Source organism: Festucalex cinctus, chromosome 11 (genome assembly GCF_051991245.1).
Source record: "Festucalex cinctus isolate MCC-2025b chromosome 11, RoL_Fcin_1.0, whole genome shotgun sequence".
Taxonomy (NCBI): Eukaryota; Metazoa; Chordata; class Actinopteri; order Syngnathiformes; family Syngnathidae; genus Festucalex; species Festucalex cinctus.
In genome coordinates, this window is record NC_135421.1 from 14540927 (window position 1) to 14560738 (window position 19812).

The 19812-nt window shown below is 45.3% G+C and overlaps 2 protein-coding genes across 2 annotated transcripts in view; both read left to right on the forward strand.

Annotated features, from left to right (window-relative positions):
• ttn.2 (titin, tandem duplicate 2) overlaps nucleotides 1–19812 on the forward strand; it is a 240835-nt gene that overhangs the window by 41749 nt on the left and 179274 nt on the right. The window contains exons 39-42 of the mRNA XM_077537618.1: nucleotides 646–771; nucleotides 858–1046; nucleotides 2434–2820; nucleotides 6139–6189. Of these exons, the coding sequence (XP_077393744.1) occupies nucleotides 646–771; nucleotides 858–1046; nucleotides 2434–2820; nucleotides 6139–6189 (753 nt within the window). The remainder of the gene's footprint in view (nucleotides 1–645; nucleotides 772–857; nucleotides 1047–2433; nucleotides 2821–6138; nucleotides 6190–19812) is intronic.
• On the forward strand, nucleotides 8984–18512 carry LOC144030917 (uncharacterized). Its single transcript, XM_077537582.1, has one exon. It carries the CDS (start codon nucleotides 8984–8986, stop codon nucleotides 17399–17401), a length of 8418 nt encoding a protein of 2805 aa, XP_077393708.1. The 3' UTR covers nucleotides 17402–18512.

The following is a 19812-nucleotide window of genomic DNA, read 5'->3' on the forward strand; positions in this document are numbered from 1 at the left end:
GCAGATTTAGTAGACAGTTTGTTTATCCAGAATGTTCCAAAGAAGGGGAGTGCCAGCCAGTTTACTGTAAAAAGCCATCAGAAAACGAGTGGCGACATCCTCTAAGACAGGGGTCGGGAACCTTTTTGGCTGAGAGAGCCATGAACACCACATATTTTTAAATGTAAATCCGTGAGAGCCATACAATATGTTTAAAACTAAAAGTACAAGTAATGTGTGCATTTTATGTAATTTCAACACTTTTAAAGTACAATATGTTTCTGAATTATTTGTAATAACATTGTTATGCTGTTGCTAATCAATGCTGAATATTTCTTACCATTAATGAGACTTCCGGCACAGACTATATGAATGGATTGTCAGTGTTGCGTGTTAGTAGTGCATTGACTGAAACTCCATTCATGTGTAAGTCTGTGCGTGTTATCGAGTCGCGCCCGGAGTGACGTCAATGCAGCCGACAAATTCGACAAAAGGAGTCTAATGAAACATTTTTTTAAATAATTAAGGATTTGTCTGCGAGCCGGATGCAACCGTCAAAAGAGCCACATCTGGCTCGCGAGCCATAGGTTCCCTACACCTGCTCTAAGAGGTTAGTCCAGTCCAGATGCAGGATGGTGGTTTTCAGCTTGTGTTTTTGTGCGGCAGTGACGGAGGTGGCTTCTCCGGACTTGGCCGCTTTTGTCGCCCCGCCTGTTGTCATCTTACCCGTGGCCAGCACCTCCACCTTCGAGGGACACCCGGCTCGCTTCCAGTGCAGAATCGGCGGAGACGGTACCGACTTCTTCACAGCTTCCTGTGAAAGGCCAACGAGCAGAAGACTCGAGTTGTGATGAGTTTTCATGTTGTTCCTTGCCCAGATGTGAAGATCAGCTGGTTTCACAAGGACAAGGAGATCAAACAGTCGGAATTCTTCCGGATGTCTCAGTTTGACGACAGCTGCCAGCTGGAGATCGCCAATGTTTACCCGGAGGACGAGGGCGAGTACGCCTGTGTGGCCACCAACAGCAGCGGGACCGCATCCTGCTCCGCCACCCTCACACTGGACGGTAAAACTTGATTTCACTCACAGTCATCTTCATGAAAGAACGTGCCCCTAGTATGAGCTGCACTAGTGTTTTCCACTATAGCTCATATACACAAAAATGCTCAGAAGTAGTTCAACTGGTGTCAAATCCCGTGAATAACACCCATGTATTGTATGCACGTCTAAAAACAGCCTGAAAAGGGGGGGTGTTGGATTCGCCGTACTTCTGTGTAGCCCATTTGCGTTATTATCAAAGTGAATAATAGGAATGAATCAAGATTCAGAAAGTGTCAATACTTTTCACTCCAGGTTGAAAACATTGCTCTTTACTCTTAAAAGTAGTTTGCAAGTCATCTTGCTCTTCCACTCGGTCATTTTGCTTTGAATGAGATGAAAGTCATCCCGACAACATGGAGGTACTGCAGCGGTACTCGTAAACCTCCAAACAGTCTGAATTTTTTTTATTTCTTATTAACTTTTTGACCGCCAAAAACGTTTAATAATTAGTAAGATCACAATGTATGCCGCCATAAACGTTAAATTACGTCAACTACATTTTCTTTATCAATGGAAAGAGCAATGTATCAGTGCAGCGCTGCCTGGTCAATGGGTTGTGGAATCAAAAACACTCACTAACTATGGCCAGCAGATGGTGGTAGAGGCATACTTTTTTTTTCTAATGAAAGAATGGAATCTTTGATTTGGTATTGTATATATAGTAAAAGCACACAATATTTTGTTTCCCTTGAAAGATGAGTTAAAATGCTCGAAATTGGCTGGCACTGTGGGGGTTGTTTTTGATAACGTGTGGCAGAAAAAAAAAGAAGAGTTAAACTCCCCCGAAGCCCCACTAATCCGATTTTTTTTTTCTCCCTGAAAAAACATGGATGTTATTCACAGGAGTTTACACTTATTCAATAGGCTGGAAGTCACCATACTCGTACGCTAAGCAGTTGAAACTATTTAAAGAAAAAAAGTTCCAGCTTGGCATCATGGCTGAAAAAATGACAAGCATTAGTGTTGTGTCTTAAAAAAGAAAAAAAAATGAGTGCGATACCTTGCAATATTGCAATTGCTAGTTCATTACTGGTTGGACTGTTGAGTATGTTTGAGGCTTCCTGACGGATGAAAGATGAGCTCAGCTTGCTGGGATGAGAGAAAAAGATTGCACGTTTGTACCCAAGATGCTACAGCAGAGAAGCTCAGAGAATTATTTAAAGTATTGTTCCTACTGGCAAGAATGTTGCACCTACATTCTTCTTGAATTGAGGCTCAAAGGTGACCAATCATTTGGCCTGACTGTGAATGACAAAAGACAGGCCTACGTCACGTGGCGGGCCCCATCAAGTAGAAATCCACCAATGGGAGCCCACTTTGGCCTTAAAACCTCCCAACGTGCTTCCTTTCAGGGCAAAAACAATCAGCGGAACCTCCCGCCGAGCAGCGCGTTTCCGCCACGCTCAGCAGTCGAAAGAAAGCCGCCCCGAGCCAGAAACCGTTTTTTCTGCGGCCCATCGCCAGCTGCTCGGTGGCGCACGGGGAGGTGGCCCGCTTTCACGCATGCGTGACCGGCACCCCCAAGCCGGAGGTAAACTGGTTCCACAACCGACAGCCGGTGCAGCCCACCAAGAACGTGGTGTTCCATTACGACGAGGAGACAAGCACCGCCACCCTCATCATAGTCGACGCCTTCCCGGAGCACGCCGGCCAGTACACCTGCAGGGCGAGCAATCCCGCAGGAGAGGCCGCATGCTCGGCCGCGCTGGTCATCACCGAAGCGTACCGGGAAGAAGGAGGTAACCTCCACAAATGTCTGCGTAGACCCCTTCACCCTCCTCCAGCTATATTTCCATTAAGTTCCCACCGAGGTCCTACTCTCACTCACTTTGGACTTGAGATGCTTGCTCCTGTTCCCCTGCATTTCATCTTAACACCTTTTTGGGGAAATTTCCTTGTCACCCTTCTCCAGCTCCATCTTCCCTCAACCAGAGTCACTAACTAAACGTGCAAGAGAAACCGCAGGAAGTTCAGCTGTCACTCACGATGCCACGTTGGTCCACATTGGACTTGCCGACTCCTGTTGGCCTTCATTTATTCTTAACGTCTTTTTTTTTTTAGCCACCTCCAGCTCCACACACCCCCAATCCATGTCATTAACTAATCATCAGAGACCTAGAACTTTCTTAACCCTTGTGCCTTGAAATCAGTGATACCCTCGAAGAGTAGATTTTAGCCAAATAAGTAATTCTACTTTGAGGTGTGATAACTAAGTCAATTTTTAAAAAAATTTTTTATTTCAACCACTCAAAATGTTCATTGGCATCAGAACTATCCATACATATGAAGTTTTTTTTTTTTTTTTATGTATTCCCCCCTCTTAGGACAATACAAGCCCAAAGAATGGACTATGAAGAAAACGAACTGTGCTGTATACATGTATAAAAAATAAATAAAAAATTAATACTTCATATGACATAATTAGAGCTTCGAATAAGGCAATAAGTTATAACAACAATTTTTTCAATGCATGCCAAATTTTTTGACAATGGCAATTTAACTCAGAACACCCTCGAAGAGTACATTTTAGCCAAATATGTAATGCTCCTTTGAGGTGTGATAACTAAGTCAATTTTTAATATTTTTTTTTTATTTCAACCACTCAAAATGTTCATTGGCATCAGAACTATCCATACATATGATTTTTTTTTTTTTTTATGTATTCCCCCCTCTTAGGACAATACAAGCCCAAAGAATGGACTATGAAGAAAACGAACTGTGCTGTATACATGTATAAAAAATAAATAAAAAATTAATACTTCATATGACATAATTAGAGCTTCGAATAAGGCAATAAGTTATAACAACAATTTTTTCAAAGCATGCCAAATTTTTTGACAATGGCAATTTAACTCAGAACACCCTCGAAGAGTACATTTTAGCCAATTATGTAATGCTCCTTTGAGGTGTGATAACTAAGTCATTTTTTTATATTTTTTTTTTCTTTCAACCACCCAAAATGTTCATTGGCATCAAAACTATGCATAAATATAGTATATTTATTTATTATTATTATTTCCCCCCGCCATAGGACAACAGAAGCCAAATAATAGATTATGAAGAAAATTAACTGTGTTGTATATATGTATAATAAAGAAATAAATTTGAATCTTTCATATGACATAGTTAGAGCATCAGGCAACACGGTAGCTTTGATAGAAAACTTTGGGGAAAAAAGTACTTTTTGTGGGGCTCCGGAGCAGCACCGGGACCCCTCCGTGACTTTAGCCGCAAATTGTGTTTGATTTTCGGATACAGGAAGGCCCGATTTACACCCCCGTATCCGGCGTCGCACTTCAACGAGCCACGTATCTCTTGTGCTCACGGTTCCAGATATGTGTCAGATATGTGTCATTTTCCCCGTAGGACGTACGGTTCCGGAGAAATAACGGAAAGAAAAAGCTCCATTGCACCGATCCGTCCGTTTACTTTACCCGGAAATCGTGCGTGTTTTTCGGATAAATTTACACCGCCTGTATCCAATTGTATCCGGCGAACGGAAGTCAACACAGCGACGAGCTACATACCGTTGGGAAGCTGCACGTCCCCCGCGGCATTCCAGGACGTGCTCATATGTTCGTTTATGTTTATTTTGTAGAAGTACTTACTTGCCAACTTGCATTTGCAGCTTTTTGTGTCTCCGATCGCCGTTCTTTTACTTAGATCCAGGAAGCTCATGTCTCTTGCACGTTAGCTCTTGCACGTTGTTGTGAATACAAACTAGCCGAATAAAAATCGAAGCTTAGCACTTTCACACGTAGAAATGCAACGGCCAGATAAGATAACCGACGAGGAATTCATCTCGACAACCGTTACATGTTACACTTCATAAGTTGCAAAAAAAAAAACACGTTTTTTTTGTTTTGTCTTATCCCTTCTGCTTAGTTTTCACCGATCCATGCTCCTTGCCATGTTTTGAAGAATGCACGAAGGGAAATACGTCACCTCCACGTTGCACGCACGTTTGGCCACAATGGCACGTCTCCCCCCTGCAGGCTTTGCAGAGCAAATGCCACTGCTCGGCTGTTCAAAATGGATGATCGAACTGCGCATGCGTGTGGAATATGCACGCTATCAATTCTGAAGTTCTAAAGTGAAGAAAGAGAAAAAAAATTTAAATAACAGCCTTCACACACTGAGGAAAACCGCTGTATTGCAACGACGCCCACCTCTAACAGTGGCTCATTTTGGGGACATAACAACGACAAAGAGCATTGCCATTCGACCCCTCCCACTAGGGAACGTGCCTCCCACGTCCATGCAGACAAACAAACAAATATCCCAACACGAAACATAAGTCAATAGCTCGCAATACCTTTTTCTGCACAAAAATATAAGTGGCGCGCGTGTACGCGCATCCACGAACACGCACGCGCGCCCACTAACGTGCACGCGCATCCACTAACATCCTGTCGAATGCACAATCAGTAAAAAGCACGAAGAAATAAGTCTGTGTGGAATATGGCGTGCTGGAAACAGTGCGGCGTTTGCAAGGAAAATCATTAATTGGCCTCTACCGCCACCTGGTGGATTTGGGGTGCGAAATCTTTCTCATGGCCATGGCACCGTCGAGGAATGTCCATAGAAGGATTTCATGCAGAAATCACGGAAATTGCAATAAAATACATGCAGTGTCCAATCGGTCCAAAAATGTCACTTATAATGTACATTAATGTTACGCGGCTGGCTAACGTATATTCCAGGGCTATAAAATTAGTTATCTCCCTCATGCAATGGCTGAGAAATGTCGGCACACTCGCATTTTGACCATCCCCCAGTTTTCCAAAGCCGTGGCTCATTTTTTTTTTTTTTTTTTTTTTTTGTGTTTTCCCCCTGCACAATCAACTCCCAATTTACATATTTGGCTAAACAAATGGCACAAGGGTTAAATCCTGTTTTGGAAACGTCCTTGTTTCCCACAGGGAAAAACTCACCTCTTTCTCCCACTGTATGGGTTTGCATGAACCTTGCTTTTTCACGGCTCACCTTGACAGTTGCCACGCCTTGGAGAATGTGGTCTTGAGGCCCAATCTCACTTCACTCTCTTGTGTCCACAGTGACTGAAGAGCGAGAAGAGATCGAGACCACCATTGAGCAGGAGGTGAAAGGTAAGGTGATCTTCATCAACTGCATTGCTGGTCTCTCCTTGGCTCTGAGGGCGCTCTGTGGATGGTCGGTCGGTTTTGAGGCCACATCCACAGACGCCGAGCAGAGTAGGAAGTGTCCCACCTGTTCCTTGCATGTCGTCAAGATGAGAGAAAACGTTGGCGGTTCCCTCCGGACAACTGTTGCCTATTTGCATCCAGCAGTTCCTTTCAGTTTTGGCATGAAGGTTCTTAGAAAAGAAAAGTTTCTTTTGGTAGCGCTCAGATCCGATGTGCACTTGATGCACCATCACGGTTGACTTATTTCTTATCCTGGCTTGCAGATAGCGAGGATGTGACTCCTGTGGTTTGCAGTCCTAATAACCCCAGTAAACTGTATTAGTTCGAATAAACGCCTTCTTGCCAAATTGAGCACTTCAGTCGCTACACTAACGCTTTGCTTTTGGACACTTTACATCAGCAATTCATTCCTCTCGCTGTCAAGGACTAGAAAAGGGCGTTTATTCTCGCGTCTGCAAGTCAGGTAAGAAGTTCTCCAGCAAAAAGTGATTTTAGCAACGGAATTTTGCTTTTTTTTTTTTTTTTTTTTTTTTTTTTTTAAGTCTCCTAAGTAATAATTTGTCTTCAAGAAATTTCCACAGAAGAAGGATCAAATCTTCCTGCAGGTTTCTAATAAAAAGAATCAAGTCTTGCGTTTATTCGAACAAATATGGTGAGTGCAATTATTTCTTCTGGCATTGTGATCGCATGCATTTCATTTTTTTCCCATTAATGAATCATTCATTCAAATACATTTGTTGGATTTTTACGCCGCCGGCTTAGACCTTGCGTTCTCTCCACAGAGTTGGGTTCCCTGGGCACAGCACTGCCGCTCAGAGGAGCCTTCTCCGACACTGAGGACTTTCTGGATCATGGCATGGTGTCTGCCAAGCGCTGCTCCAGCAGGACCTCCTCCGTCAGCTCATGGACTGAAAACATGAAACCGTCATTCACCAAGAAAATCAAATTCCAGTTAGTCTTGGAGGGGGAGCCGGTTGTCTTCATGTGTAAACTTGTGGCTTGCCCTCCACCCACTATTCTCTGGTTTCATAACAATAGGTCTGTACCCAAAGCGCACAAGCGTAGGATCTGCACTGAGAGCACAATGCACGTACACACAAGCAGCTTGCTGATCGATAGCGTCAGGGAAAGGGATTCTGGCAGCTATAAGGTCATGGCGATAAACACAGAAGGTTCTGCAGAGTCCACGGCCTCTCTTTTGGTCTCGCTGAGGGAAGAGCAGTCGGCCAACTATCTAAGCTTTGTCCGCCGCTCTGCGGAGGTCCACGAGACTGTGGCCAGTATGGCTGAGCAGAGGAAGGGCAGGACGATTAGGGTGGACCTAAGATATGTAGGATCTCCATTTGACAAGCTGTCCAAGGTCCACCAGCGGCGGTCTCAGTCCAAAACTGCTCTGGTGCGAACCGTCTACTTTCACAGTTCTTATTCGCACAAGAAAGACTCTCGCAAAGAGTCTAAGTGTCTGGAGACGGCCTCGGAGCGAGCCCCGTCCCCCCAGCCCATGTTTATTCGCTCTGATCGCTTTAACGACAGATTTAGTGACATCTACTGTGACCGGCGCACCGGCACTCGCTTCAGTGATAAGTTTAGCGACCGCTGCAGCGACCGTTACAGCGAAAGGTTTAGTGACACTGAGAGTCTTCACAGTGAGGTTAGAGCTAAACTCAGCACTCTGCAAAAAGCTGTCCTGCAAAGAAAGAGGCTTTCTGTCTCCACAGTGTCTTCCTGTGAATTTGAGTCAGAGTCAGTAGCCAGTGATTTGAGCTATCCGGATTACGTGGAAAGACTCAGGAAGAAGCTTCCTTCTCTGCCAAACGTTCAGCATTTTAAGAGCGCCTTTGACGTGGGCGAGGTTCCCAGGGAGCGTCAAGCCCCGGAGGTGAGCAAGGAGACCACTCAGCCACATGTGAGACATTCATTTGAGCCTCAGTCAAGAAGCCGCGCCATTCAGATCCTGAGAGGTGAGCTGGTTGATATGGTGGTGCCTCAATGTCAGACTCGGACAGAAGAATATGCTGACATACTTCAACTTAAAAACTCAGGAGGTTTTGATGAGGTTAAGGAAGAGATAAGTGAGCTTCACATCAAGGTCGGAGACTATAAAGTGGAGTGTCTGACAGATAATGTGGACCCGCACCTCCCTGAACCCACTTACCTCCCTACAGCTCCAAAGAACTCTCAATCCCCATATCAGCCTGAAGCCACATCCCGCCAAGAACCCCCACACCAGCCCGAATCCCCATACCTCCCTAAAATTCCACTCCATCACAAATCCACATACCACACGAAACTCCCACACCACCCTGAACTCACATTCCACCATGATCCCTCACACCACCCTGATGCCACCGACAACCAGGGACACCTACATCGTCCTGAAACCACATACCTCCAAGAAACCCAATACAGCCATGAACCTCAATATCTCCCTAACACTCCACAGTTACCTGATCCCCCATATTCTAAACCATTAGCACATGAAGAACCTTGTATGTACACTGCCATCAGGGAATCTGCAGTAACCGAGCGTGCTAAAGATGATTTTTCCCTCCCACAATCTCAAAAACTCAATATGGTTGGGTCTGTTCTGTACCACGTCTCGCCTGAAGGATGGGACCATACTGCAACAACAATAGGTAATGAACCGTCTTGTGAGGTCCCGTATCCGGGTCTGGATAGTAAATATCTGGAACATGAGGCAAAAGGTCGATCTCTTCAGATTAGGAAAGGCAGGACGATGTCAGGAGATGAAGCAGTTGAATCTGAAACTGGCAGATCAGAGCCCAGAGAGCCACCACACACAGAGCCCAAAGAGTACATTTACACTCTGCAGGAAGTAATTCAAGTAACTCCATTGGAGCCCGAAGCCATGTTCCAGTTCCACAAATCTCCCGGAACAGAGGCCCAGGAAAACGATCCTGAAGCTGCAACAGTTTCAACAGGTAAACTACCAGAATTGGAAGTCAGAGCAAAGAAAGTAGTCAATGAGGAATTGTCCACACGGCCACAGACTTCTCCTCAAGTCAATGTACAAACGGTGGCAGACCTTAAAACAAAAGGAAGAGGAGTGGCTGCAAAAATAGTTGAGCCAGCGCAGGACAAATATGCTGGAGAGTCCCAATCCAAACAGAGACTGAAAACTGAGCACGATGAGTTTGAGGGAAATCTCCTGGCCCTACGCATTGGGAAGTGTGAGCAAGTCATGCAAGTCAGACAGAAGGAACCATCTCAACCTGAGGCTGGCCTGCCAAAGCCAGAAGAAATATTGTACCCATTGCCACAAGTGCACATCTACACCCAGAGAGATGTAAGAGTGGTAACTCCTGGAGAAACGGAAGCCATTTCACATTTTCACAAATCTACCAGAATGAAGGCCAAGGAAACTGATCCTACAACTGCAGCACGTTCGCCTCAGGAAGTATTGGAAAAAGATGTCAGACCAGAGGAAAGAGAAGATGACAGACTGTTCATGTACCCACAGGTGTGGCCTGAAGTCAAAGCACAAACGGAGCAAAACAACAGAGGAACGGCACTAAACAAAGTTGAGCCAGCTGAGAACAAATGGTGTGGAGAGTCCTTGAGGAAGCAGTATGTGAGGAGCCTAGAAACTGAGCGTAGAGATTGTGAGGAAAAACTCCTGGCCCTACGAATCAAGAAGTGGCAGCAAGGTATTGAACAAGAAGAAACATTTCAACCAGAAACTGGTCTGCCAATACCAAAAGAAACACCATATATCGAGCCAGAAGACGCAACATTCGAATCTGAAACTGCCATGCCAAAGCCACCATACATGAAGCCTGAAGGACACATTTACACCCAGCATGAAATAACTCCTGAAGAGACCATGTCTTGTTTCAACAAATCTCCCAGAATGAAGACCAAGGAAACGGGTATTGAAACTGCAACAGTTTCAACACATAAATTGTCTGAAGTCATGGCAGAGGAAACAGAAGACGACCGACTCTTCATGTGGCTACAGATGTCGCCTCGAGTCAAAATACACACAGAAGCACACTTAAAACATAAAGCAAGAGAAGAGATAGCAAAAAGAACTGAGTCAGCTGACGACAAATGGCCTGGAGAGTCTTTGAGGGAGCAGTATGAGAAAAGTCTTGACACTGAGCGTATGGAGTGTGATGAAAAACTCCTGGCCCTACGAATCAGCAAGTGGCAGCAAGGTATGCAGATGATACAGGAGGATACATCTCAACCTGAAACTCGCCTGCTCGTGCCAGAAGGAACACCATACATGGAGCCAGAAGAGCTTATTTTCACCCAGCGGGAAGAGAGTGCTTTAACTTGTGAAAGGCCCAAAGCCATATCCACATGTTTCTACAAATATCCTAGTTTGAAGGCCAAGCAAACTGACCTTGAAGTTGCAAAGGTGTCAACCAATAAATTCCCTGAATTAGAAGTAAATGCAGAGGAAATGGAAGACAAGGACCCGCTTGTGCAACCACAGACTTTTCCCAAAGTCAAAGTGCAAACAGAGACACGTCATAAAACTAGAAGAATAGAAGAGGTAACGAAAAGAATTGAGCCATCTGAGAACAAATGGTTTGTAGAGTCCTTGCGGGAGCAGAATGAGAAAAGTCTGCAAGCTGACCGTTTTGAATGTGATGAAATCAGTAAGTGGCAGCAAGTTGTGCAGATGACACAGGAGGAAACATATCAACCTGAAACTGACTTGCAAGAAGAAATAGAACACATGGAGCCAGAGGAGCATATTTACACCCAGCACCGAGTGTGTGCAGTTACGTGTGAAGCCCCGTCCCCATGTTCCCACACATCTGCCAGAATAAAGCCCATGGAAACCAATCACCAAGATGTAAAATTTGCAACATATAGATTCCTTGAAGTAGAAGGTAGAGCAGAGAAAATAGAAGATAAGGGCCTGCTTGTTCAACCACAGACACCACCTCGAGTCAAAGTACAAACTGAGGCAAGTGATAAAATAAAAGGTAGTGGAGACGCACAAAAAAGAGTTGTGCCAGCTTCTAACAAAAGCTCTGGTGAGTCCTTGAGGGAACAGCATGAGAGGAGGCTAGAAGCTGATCGCATTGAGTGTGAGGACAAACTGGCACTAGGAATCGGAAAGGTCCAGCAAGGTACACAGACAACACAGGAGGAAACATGTCAAACTGAAACTGAGCTGCTCATGCCAGAAGAAACGCCATACATGGAATCAGAACACATTTCCAACCAGCAGGACGTGAGGGAGGTAACTCCTGAAGAGCCTGAAGTCATATCTCCATGTTTCCACAAACCTCCCCGAATGAAGGCCAAGGAAACCCGTCATGAAGCTGCAACAGTTTCAACATATCAATTGCCTAAAGACAATGAACTGTTCGCCTGGCCACAGATGCCACATCAATTCAAACAACAAATTGAGAAACGGTCAAAAATTAAAGAAAGAGGAGAGGTTACAAAAATGGTTGAGTCAGCTGACGGCAAATGGTCTGGAGAGTGCTTGAGGGAACAGCACGAGAAAAATCTGGAAGTTGATCCGAGTGAGCATCAGGGTAAACACGTGGGCCCGCTAATCAGGAAGTGTCAGCAAGGTATGACGCAGGAAGAGCCATCTCATCCTGCAAATGTTCCATCAAAGCCAGAGGAAATACCCGACATGGAATCTGGAGGACCGGTTTGCACTGACAATAACAGGGACCCGTACAGAGCAAGCCTAAATCAAACTGAGCCCGTGACGGTGATAACAAAAAAATCCACTGAAGCAGAAACCCAAATGGAGCAGGATCAAACCCTACCACCCGCGCTGAAAGCCAGAGGGAAAAGGCAAGGAATGGGACTGGAAAGTTTATCTGTACTGCACGGACAAATGGAATTGCCATCTAAGACCAAAGGAGGAGACAAAAAGTTTTTGTTTGAGAAAACCAATGAGGAGAAAGAACTTCAGCTGTCAGTAGAGAATATCTCAGAGTTGAAGAAGTGTGAGCAGTTTGTAAGTGAAGAGGAGGCCCTAGCTCAGCGCATCATGAAATGGCAGCAAGACGTTCTGATGGAACAGGAAGAGGTTATTAAGCCAGACTCTGAGTGGACACGTGCATGTCCGCCCATACAGGCAGAGAAAGGTACTGAGGTAGACAAAAGAATGACGGGGATGAGTGCTCCAGAACCTCTTCTTCCACATGGGACGGTTCCCAGCAAGACAAGCCCTTTTGAAAGAACATCTAAAGAGAAGTTCTTCATGAGTCATTCAGGTCCCAATCAGCAGGGTGTGCCCGAGCCACGGTTGCCTCCTGATGTGCTGCCGACTGAGGGGCGTGAGGTTGGAATGCAGAGGGACAATGAATACTTGGTCAGTGAGGACGCGGCTCTGGCTCAGCATCTCTTTAAATGGCCAACAGATGTGGTCGAACCAGTGGAAGTAGCTGACCAGAAGTCTGACAGTGCTTTTGTTTCACCAGCTAAATCCTTCTCTAATGACATCTCTCCTCCACATATGGAGGCTGTAAGAAGACCTTCACCTGTATGTGGAGAAAAATCTCAAGAGGAGCGTGAGACTGTGGATGGAGCCGAAGCACACATGACCCACTTAGTTCGTCACCATGCTGATTCTGAGCAATCTCCACCTTCAGGTATCGCTTTACCTCATCATTCACTTATACCAAAGCAGGTAGAATCCATGTCTGAAACAAAAGAAAATGCTGGTGATGCTTCACCGTTTCAGAGATATATAACGTTACAACCTACCATTGTAAGCTCTGGAATAAGCTCACAATTGTACAGTCCTCGTGAGGAGTCATCAGCAAGGAGACGCTCCCCATTACACTCTCAAGTGACAAGTGAGTCTGATCAGAGGCTGACTAAGGAGGAGTGTAGTTCATCAACATCCAGCAGCCAGCGTATCCAAGAGGAAATGAAGGAGGAGAGGAGCATAGGAACGTCCGTGGAGAACAGCAAGAAGAAACCACACACAGATGTGGTGGATGTGGAAAAAGAGGAGATCAGCAAGGAGTTCTCAACAGTCAAAGATGAAAACCATCAGAACATGCCTCAACATGGAACTGTAGCAAAGGTGGAGATGGAAAGCCAAGAGCAGGACGTTTCTGGTGGTGCTAACCCAACTCAGGCATCCCTGATGCCTAAGGAACCAAGTGCTGACAGCTGTCGTCCGATATTTGTGAATGAAATATCCTCACTTCAAGTTTGCATTGGCCAGATGTCAGAGCTGAGCTGCCAGTTTCAAGGCGACCCTGTGCCTCAAGTCACATGGCTCAAGGATGGTCACCCATTGACCCACGACCCCGACTATGACATCACGGTCAAGTCCAACAAGTCAACGCTGACCATCTTCTATCCGACCACGGACCACGAAGGGACGTACAACTGTGTCATTAGCAATAAGCATGGAAAATCCATCTGCAGTGCCAGTTTGGTGCTATCAGACCAAAAGATTGTCTCACAGGAGAGGGTATTTCGAGAGGAGATTGAGAGGGGAGAGGAATCGCATGACAGCCGAGGAGAGGCTTGCAGTGTAACATTTCCAAGCTCTCAATCAGTCAGCCAGCACTACCACAATAGTACAAATGTTGGCCATTCATCTCCTGTGGAAATCAGAGTAGATGCTCCCACTCCAGATTCTATGACTATGGAGGAGTGCGGTGAAGATCAACCTCAGGAGTTAGTTTCAGACCTCAGTCAGACTGGCAAGCACAAATTTACTTTCTCCTTTGATTCTCTTGCTGAACGTCCTCGTGTGGTCAAAGAGCTGGAGAATCTCAGCTGCCCAGAGGGTCAGACAGCCATGTTGACATGTGTTCTCGCGAGTGAACCTTCCCTGGAGGTCACATGGTTTTACAATGATATTCCTCTTGAAACAACAGCCGCAAAATACAGGGAAGAAGTTGATGGTCAGGTACACAAGCTCTACATTAGCTCTTTTACTCGGACTGATGCTGGCGTGTACAAATGTGTTGCAAAAAGTAAGATGGGGGAGGTGTCGTGCGCCTGTGACGTATTCTGTCAAGACATAAAGCTTGTTGGTGTCACAGAAGACAAAGTTGGCATGGAGACAAACAAGAAATACCCTCTGCCTCAGGTGCCACCAAGATCCAGATCGGGTGGACACAGAGAGCCTCCACTAGTATCTGGGTGTGGCCTGCAACAGTCAGCTGCTGTCATAAAAGTGTCTCAGATTAAACAAGCCTTTGAGGCAGACTCAGCGATGGCACCCGCTTCATCTCAGAAGCAGCTGGAGGAACCGCTTTTCCCTGTGGAGTTCATACCAGCAATGTCCAGTACTCATGATGAGTTGCAGGATCAACCAGTCACGCTTGAACATGGCAGTGTCCTTACTGATCCATTCGAGGCAACCAATCTGCCATGCCTCTCCCTAACTACTCCTTCAGCAAGGAGCCCCGAACCTGCCGCCTCAATTCAGAAAGTCTCTGAAACCAGCGTGATAGCCCCAATCCTCGAGGGATTAGCCGTCAAACATTTAGTAGAGGGAGTGCAGGAGTCTTCAGAGGTCAACCGGCCGATATCCCAGAAACCAGTTGGCTTTGCCGAACCCCTGATGGCAGGGCAAGTAGAAGTGGTGGATGAGGAGAAAGAGTTGCACATGTTTGACAAAACCAGTAGCTTTGTTCCTTTCCAGTCTGGGAAAGATACCACAATAATGCTTTCAGTAAAGACCTCAGATCCAACCAGCCAAAACCAGAGACCTCAAAGATTATCTGAACCGCTGGAGCCTGAAAAACTAAGGGACGTCTCGAAGCCTGAAGGTGTTCTACAATGGCAGGGTAATACTGTTAGGGAGCAGTCCACTGATGTTGTGAGACAATTGAAACAAGAAGTTAAGAAAGGTAACGGCATGCCGTTTGAGGAGGAGAACCTTTCTCTCCTTGAGCCCTCTTTGGATAGCGGTGTGTTTTTCAGTGGGCCAGCTTCCCAAGTGAGTGTGATGCCAGCAGTGCACTTAATTGCTGGTGACGTAGCCGAGACTGAAAAAGGTGATGAAAGGTTTGATGTTGCGGAAAATCTGGAATCATCAATTGGCCAATCAAATGTCAGGGGTCCTGAACATCTCAGTTCCAACAGTCATTACTCTAGAATCTCTCAAGGTGGAGAAGAAGGAGGAACTGCAGTCGGCGCAATGGAGGAAGAGGAGGTGACTTTTGGAACAGTGTATGAATATTACAACCCTCCGACAGACTGGGGACGACCACTCTCCCCTGAGTCTGAGATATCGATAGAGATTGGCAGCACAGTTAGTGAGGAGGTAGGAGAGGTTGCCAACAGCTTCTACACACCAAGTTTATCTGCAGAGGTCTCCCAGCCAACTTTTCACACACCCAAGTCTCCAAGTTCCTTCCATACCCCCAATTCTCCCAGTTCCTTCCATACCCCCAATTCTCCCAATTCCTTCCATACCCCCAATTCTCCCAGTTCCTTCCATACTCCTAGTTCTCATACACCAGGTGGTTTTAATACCCCTCAAGAATACCCATCCTCCCCCACACAAAAGAGACCCTCATCAGACTCTAGTGACAGGTTTTTCTCACCCGTTGAGTTGCTCGCGTCTCCTACTGATGAGGACTTGGAAAGTGTACCCGCTGAGGTAAATGTAGATGAGCAATGGTTCCTTTCGAGGAGCAGAGCTTCTCTTCATCTTCCGTCCCATCAGGAGAAGGTGCATGGAATCCCCCCTGCCTTCCTTAAACCTCTCACCAAGAAAAGGGTCTTTGAAAATGAATCTCTGATCTTTCTTGCTGAGGTCTTTGGCCTTCCATCACCTGAGGTGAAATGGTTCTGCAACAAAACCCGGCTGTTGGCTGACAAGCGGATCATTATAGAGCGAGATGGAGACGGCATCTCTCTCACAATTCACCATGTCACCAAAGCTGACCAGGGAGAATATATCTGCCAAGCTGTCAATGATGTTGGCGAGGCCAGAAGCGTTGCTTTAGTGGTTGTGGTGTCGCAAGAAGTGAGGCTCACGCATGCTCCGCCAGCTGTTACCCATCAGCATGTGATGGAGTTTGACGTAGAGAAGGATGACTCTTCTCGCTCACCTTCTCCCCAGGAGATCCTGTTGGAAGTAGAACTGGATGAGAATGAAGTAAAGGAATTTGAGAAACAGGTGAAGATCATCACCATTCCCGAGTACACAGCCGACAGCAAGAGCATGATTATATCCCTGGATGTTATTCCAAGTATTTACGAGGAAGACACTGTGGACTTTGTAACCCAAGAGCACGAAAATCTGAAAATAGCTTTTGAGGTGACAGAGATGCCGCCGAGGTTTATCAATCCCATCTGTGACGTGCAAACCTCACAGGGTTCCACTGTCATGTTTGAGTGCTCGCTGATGGGAATTCCGTCTCCCGTCGTGTCCTGGTTCAAAGGGGACAAAAAAATTCCTCACAACAACAAACAGTACCTGCACTCATCTGATGGTGACAATCATTTCCTGAAGATCTGTAAAGTCACAGCGCAGGATGGCGGCATGTACACCTGCAGTGCTGTTAATGTCGTCGGTGAAACGCTGTGCAGAGCGTCGCTGGTAGTGCTCAGTACCAAGGAATTCTCTGGGCAGACCAGAGGCAGGGAGCTGACAGCCGTGTCTCTTGGCAGCGCCAAAGTCCAGCCACAGAAGTTTGACTTGAAGGTCGGCAACTCGGCGGTGGACAGCGAACAGGCGTCACAGATTGAACTCGAGTTCGAGTTTCAGCAGGAGGCCGATGAGTCTCAGCGGGCCATCCGGCTGGTGGCCAACACGGATGGGGGGATTAGCGAAGACCGGTACATGAGCATCAACTTTGATGTGTTTGCTGAGTCCACCAAAGAGGACAAGGTGGAGTTCAAAGGGAAGTCCTCCGACATGTGTAGCTTTGAGTTCCAGGTGACCGAGATGGCCCCGAGGTGCGTCATTCCCTTGACGGACGTGACGGCCGCCGTCGGTGCGCCGGTCATCCTGCAGTGTCTGGTCAGTGGGAAGCCAAAGCCCGTGGCTGAATGGTACAAAGATGGTGAGCGCGTAACTGACAGCAGGTATATTATTCAGGAGAAAACCGCAGGCCACTTTAACCTTCTCATTACCAATGCCAGCCGATGCGACGCTGGCGAGTACCGATGCCTTATCCAAAATGCAGCCGGATGGATCGAAACTTCAGCTCTGTTGAAAGTCTTTTAGAGAAATGTGCGTAGATACTCGGCCATCGAGGTCACGGTAACTCGCAAAGGTTGAATGGAGGCAACTGGACTCTTGAAGACGTTTTACCTTGAAACCCAAAAGGTTCTTCCCCTGCTTAGAACGGGCCTTTGACGTTTGACATAGATGGCTTCTTTCATGCCACTTTCAAAACAGTGATGCTTCTGGTCCATAATCTTCTAATTCTTTTGAGGACAACAATGTGTAAATGATGCCACTTACCGTCTGCCTCCACCAATGTCAACTTTCCCCCAATGATTGTCTCCTTCCATATTTAGAAGTGGTCACTAATGAATCATTTGGAAAAAAGGCTTGCTTGGCAAAACCGCCATTCACCAGCCACACTTGGCAACAACAACAACAACAATAAGGGACACACCCACCGGACACAATATTAGGAAGACTCTTTAGTGATGAACCCCATTTGGATTGAAGTTGAAACGTCTTCAACAAGCAACAAAACCTTCTTGCGGATTCTAGAGTAATGGTTAGAACAAGGCACTGTAGTGAAGCATCACACAAGTCAGGAATTTCTCAAGTCGCTTTATAAAGAAACACCACTTTTTCTTTAGCTTTGGGCTGTTAATGTAAGTTAGCATTTAGTACACGCAAAACAACGCGTCAGTAGTCATTTGAAGAATTAAAACAAAAAGTTGCTTGGGTGTTTTGTATTGTAAAGCCAAATTAATGTGCATTGAAAACATGACAAAGTGAAGTGGAAGTGGATTACAGGTGGTGAATTTGTGGTCGGTCGAGGAAACTGTAATGGAATGTGTATAATGTCTTACCAAAACAAACAAATGCAACACCTTTATTGCATTTTGCAAGTATCCATTGTGTTGAAGTTCTAGAAAAAGTATTTCATTTCCAATGACAGGCTTACAGATGTATATTAGATGCTTGTGTTTGTTTGACTCGAGTTTATTGAAGCCACATCCGTGTGCCCCCCAGCCCCCCGCCCCTCCGATGCTCCTCAACGAGCGTTTGAAAATGTCACAGATTGCTTATGGACTTGTTGTAAATATGCCCTCTTCTCTTTGTTTTTTGCGAGAGCAGCAGTTTTGATTTGTACAAACGTGTCCTTTGTCTTCGAGTTTCTACAATAAACAGGAAAAGTTGAACTCCAGTCCCGAGTCTTTTCTTTCCCCCATCTTTGAGGTCATGATAACTTGAGCATGGAGTGATTAGTGAGAACCTGGCGATTCCTGTGGGCAATGTTCAGCCAAGCACTAATGGGGCAGATTTTGAGCCCAATTCACGGCTTCTAATTGAAGTCATGCACTAATGACCCTCAAACGTCTCTGTGTGATAAGTTTTTTTTTTTTTTCCCCCAGGTCAAGTCACAAATGCTATAATATTGACATTAAAGGAGAAGAAAGCCAATCAGGAAGCTTGATGAAGCTTCCTGATTGGCTACTGCTATCACCACTACAGTAACTACTATTACAACTACCACAACTACTATCATTACTCCTACTACTACCACCTCTATCACCACTACTGCTACCACCACGACCACCACTACTACCACTAATACAACAACACTACTACTGCTGCTATTACTACTGCTGAAAAAGAGGAAAATACATGGTTAACTTGGACATGTTTCTTTTTATTTTTTACATTTGACAGCAAGTTCTTGAATGCAAACAGCTCAGTTTTTTACGGCAAGCAAAGGCGACATTGGAAACGCCCTAATTCCATTTTGCTTCCCAAACACAAAAAATGGCTGTTATTTCTGGTTCATCACTTCATGACCTGCTTTGTGTCAGTGGATCGTGCATCTCGACATTGACTTGCTGCAGCACTATGGATGAATGTCGTATGCAGGATGAAAGAAAGTAGCATGTAATGTAAACACAATTAGAAACATAGTGGAGTAAAAAGTACTGGCTCTCAAATGTAGTGAAGTAAAAAGTATCCCTTCATTATTGTACTCCAGTACAGATACATAAAAACAATAGTAGATTAATGAAGTACCTTTACTTTGTTACATTCCACCACTTATGATGATAATAATTAAAAATAATAACGATAGTGTCCACAGATCCTCAAAAATTCTTAGTTAACTTGAATTATTCATAGAAATAAGAAAATTCAGCCATTCAGAGGTCTTAAATAATTGACATAAATCGTCAACAACATTCTTATTTTTCTTTGGTAAGCTTTGTGAAGAATTTGGCAATCTTTGTCTGCAATCAGGTTAAAAACAAATGTCCAGACTTATTTTATATAGTATGTCACAAGTATCTCAAGAATGTTTTGTGATATTCAAATGTTTAAAACCTTGCAACAGCACTGAGCAAGGATATTTTTTCTTTGCTGTGCTAAGACTATTAAAAAAATAAACAACTCAGATGGATAAAGTAACCTATAGAAAGATAAATACTGAA

Excerpts from the sequence above, each read along its gene's own strand:
- LOC144030917 (XM_077537582.1), top strand. The coding sequence starts at position 8,984 with ATGTCAGGAGATGAAGCAGTTGAATCTGAAACTGGCAGATCAGAGCCC.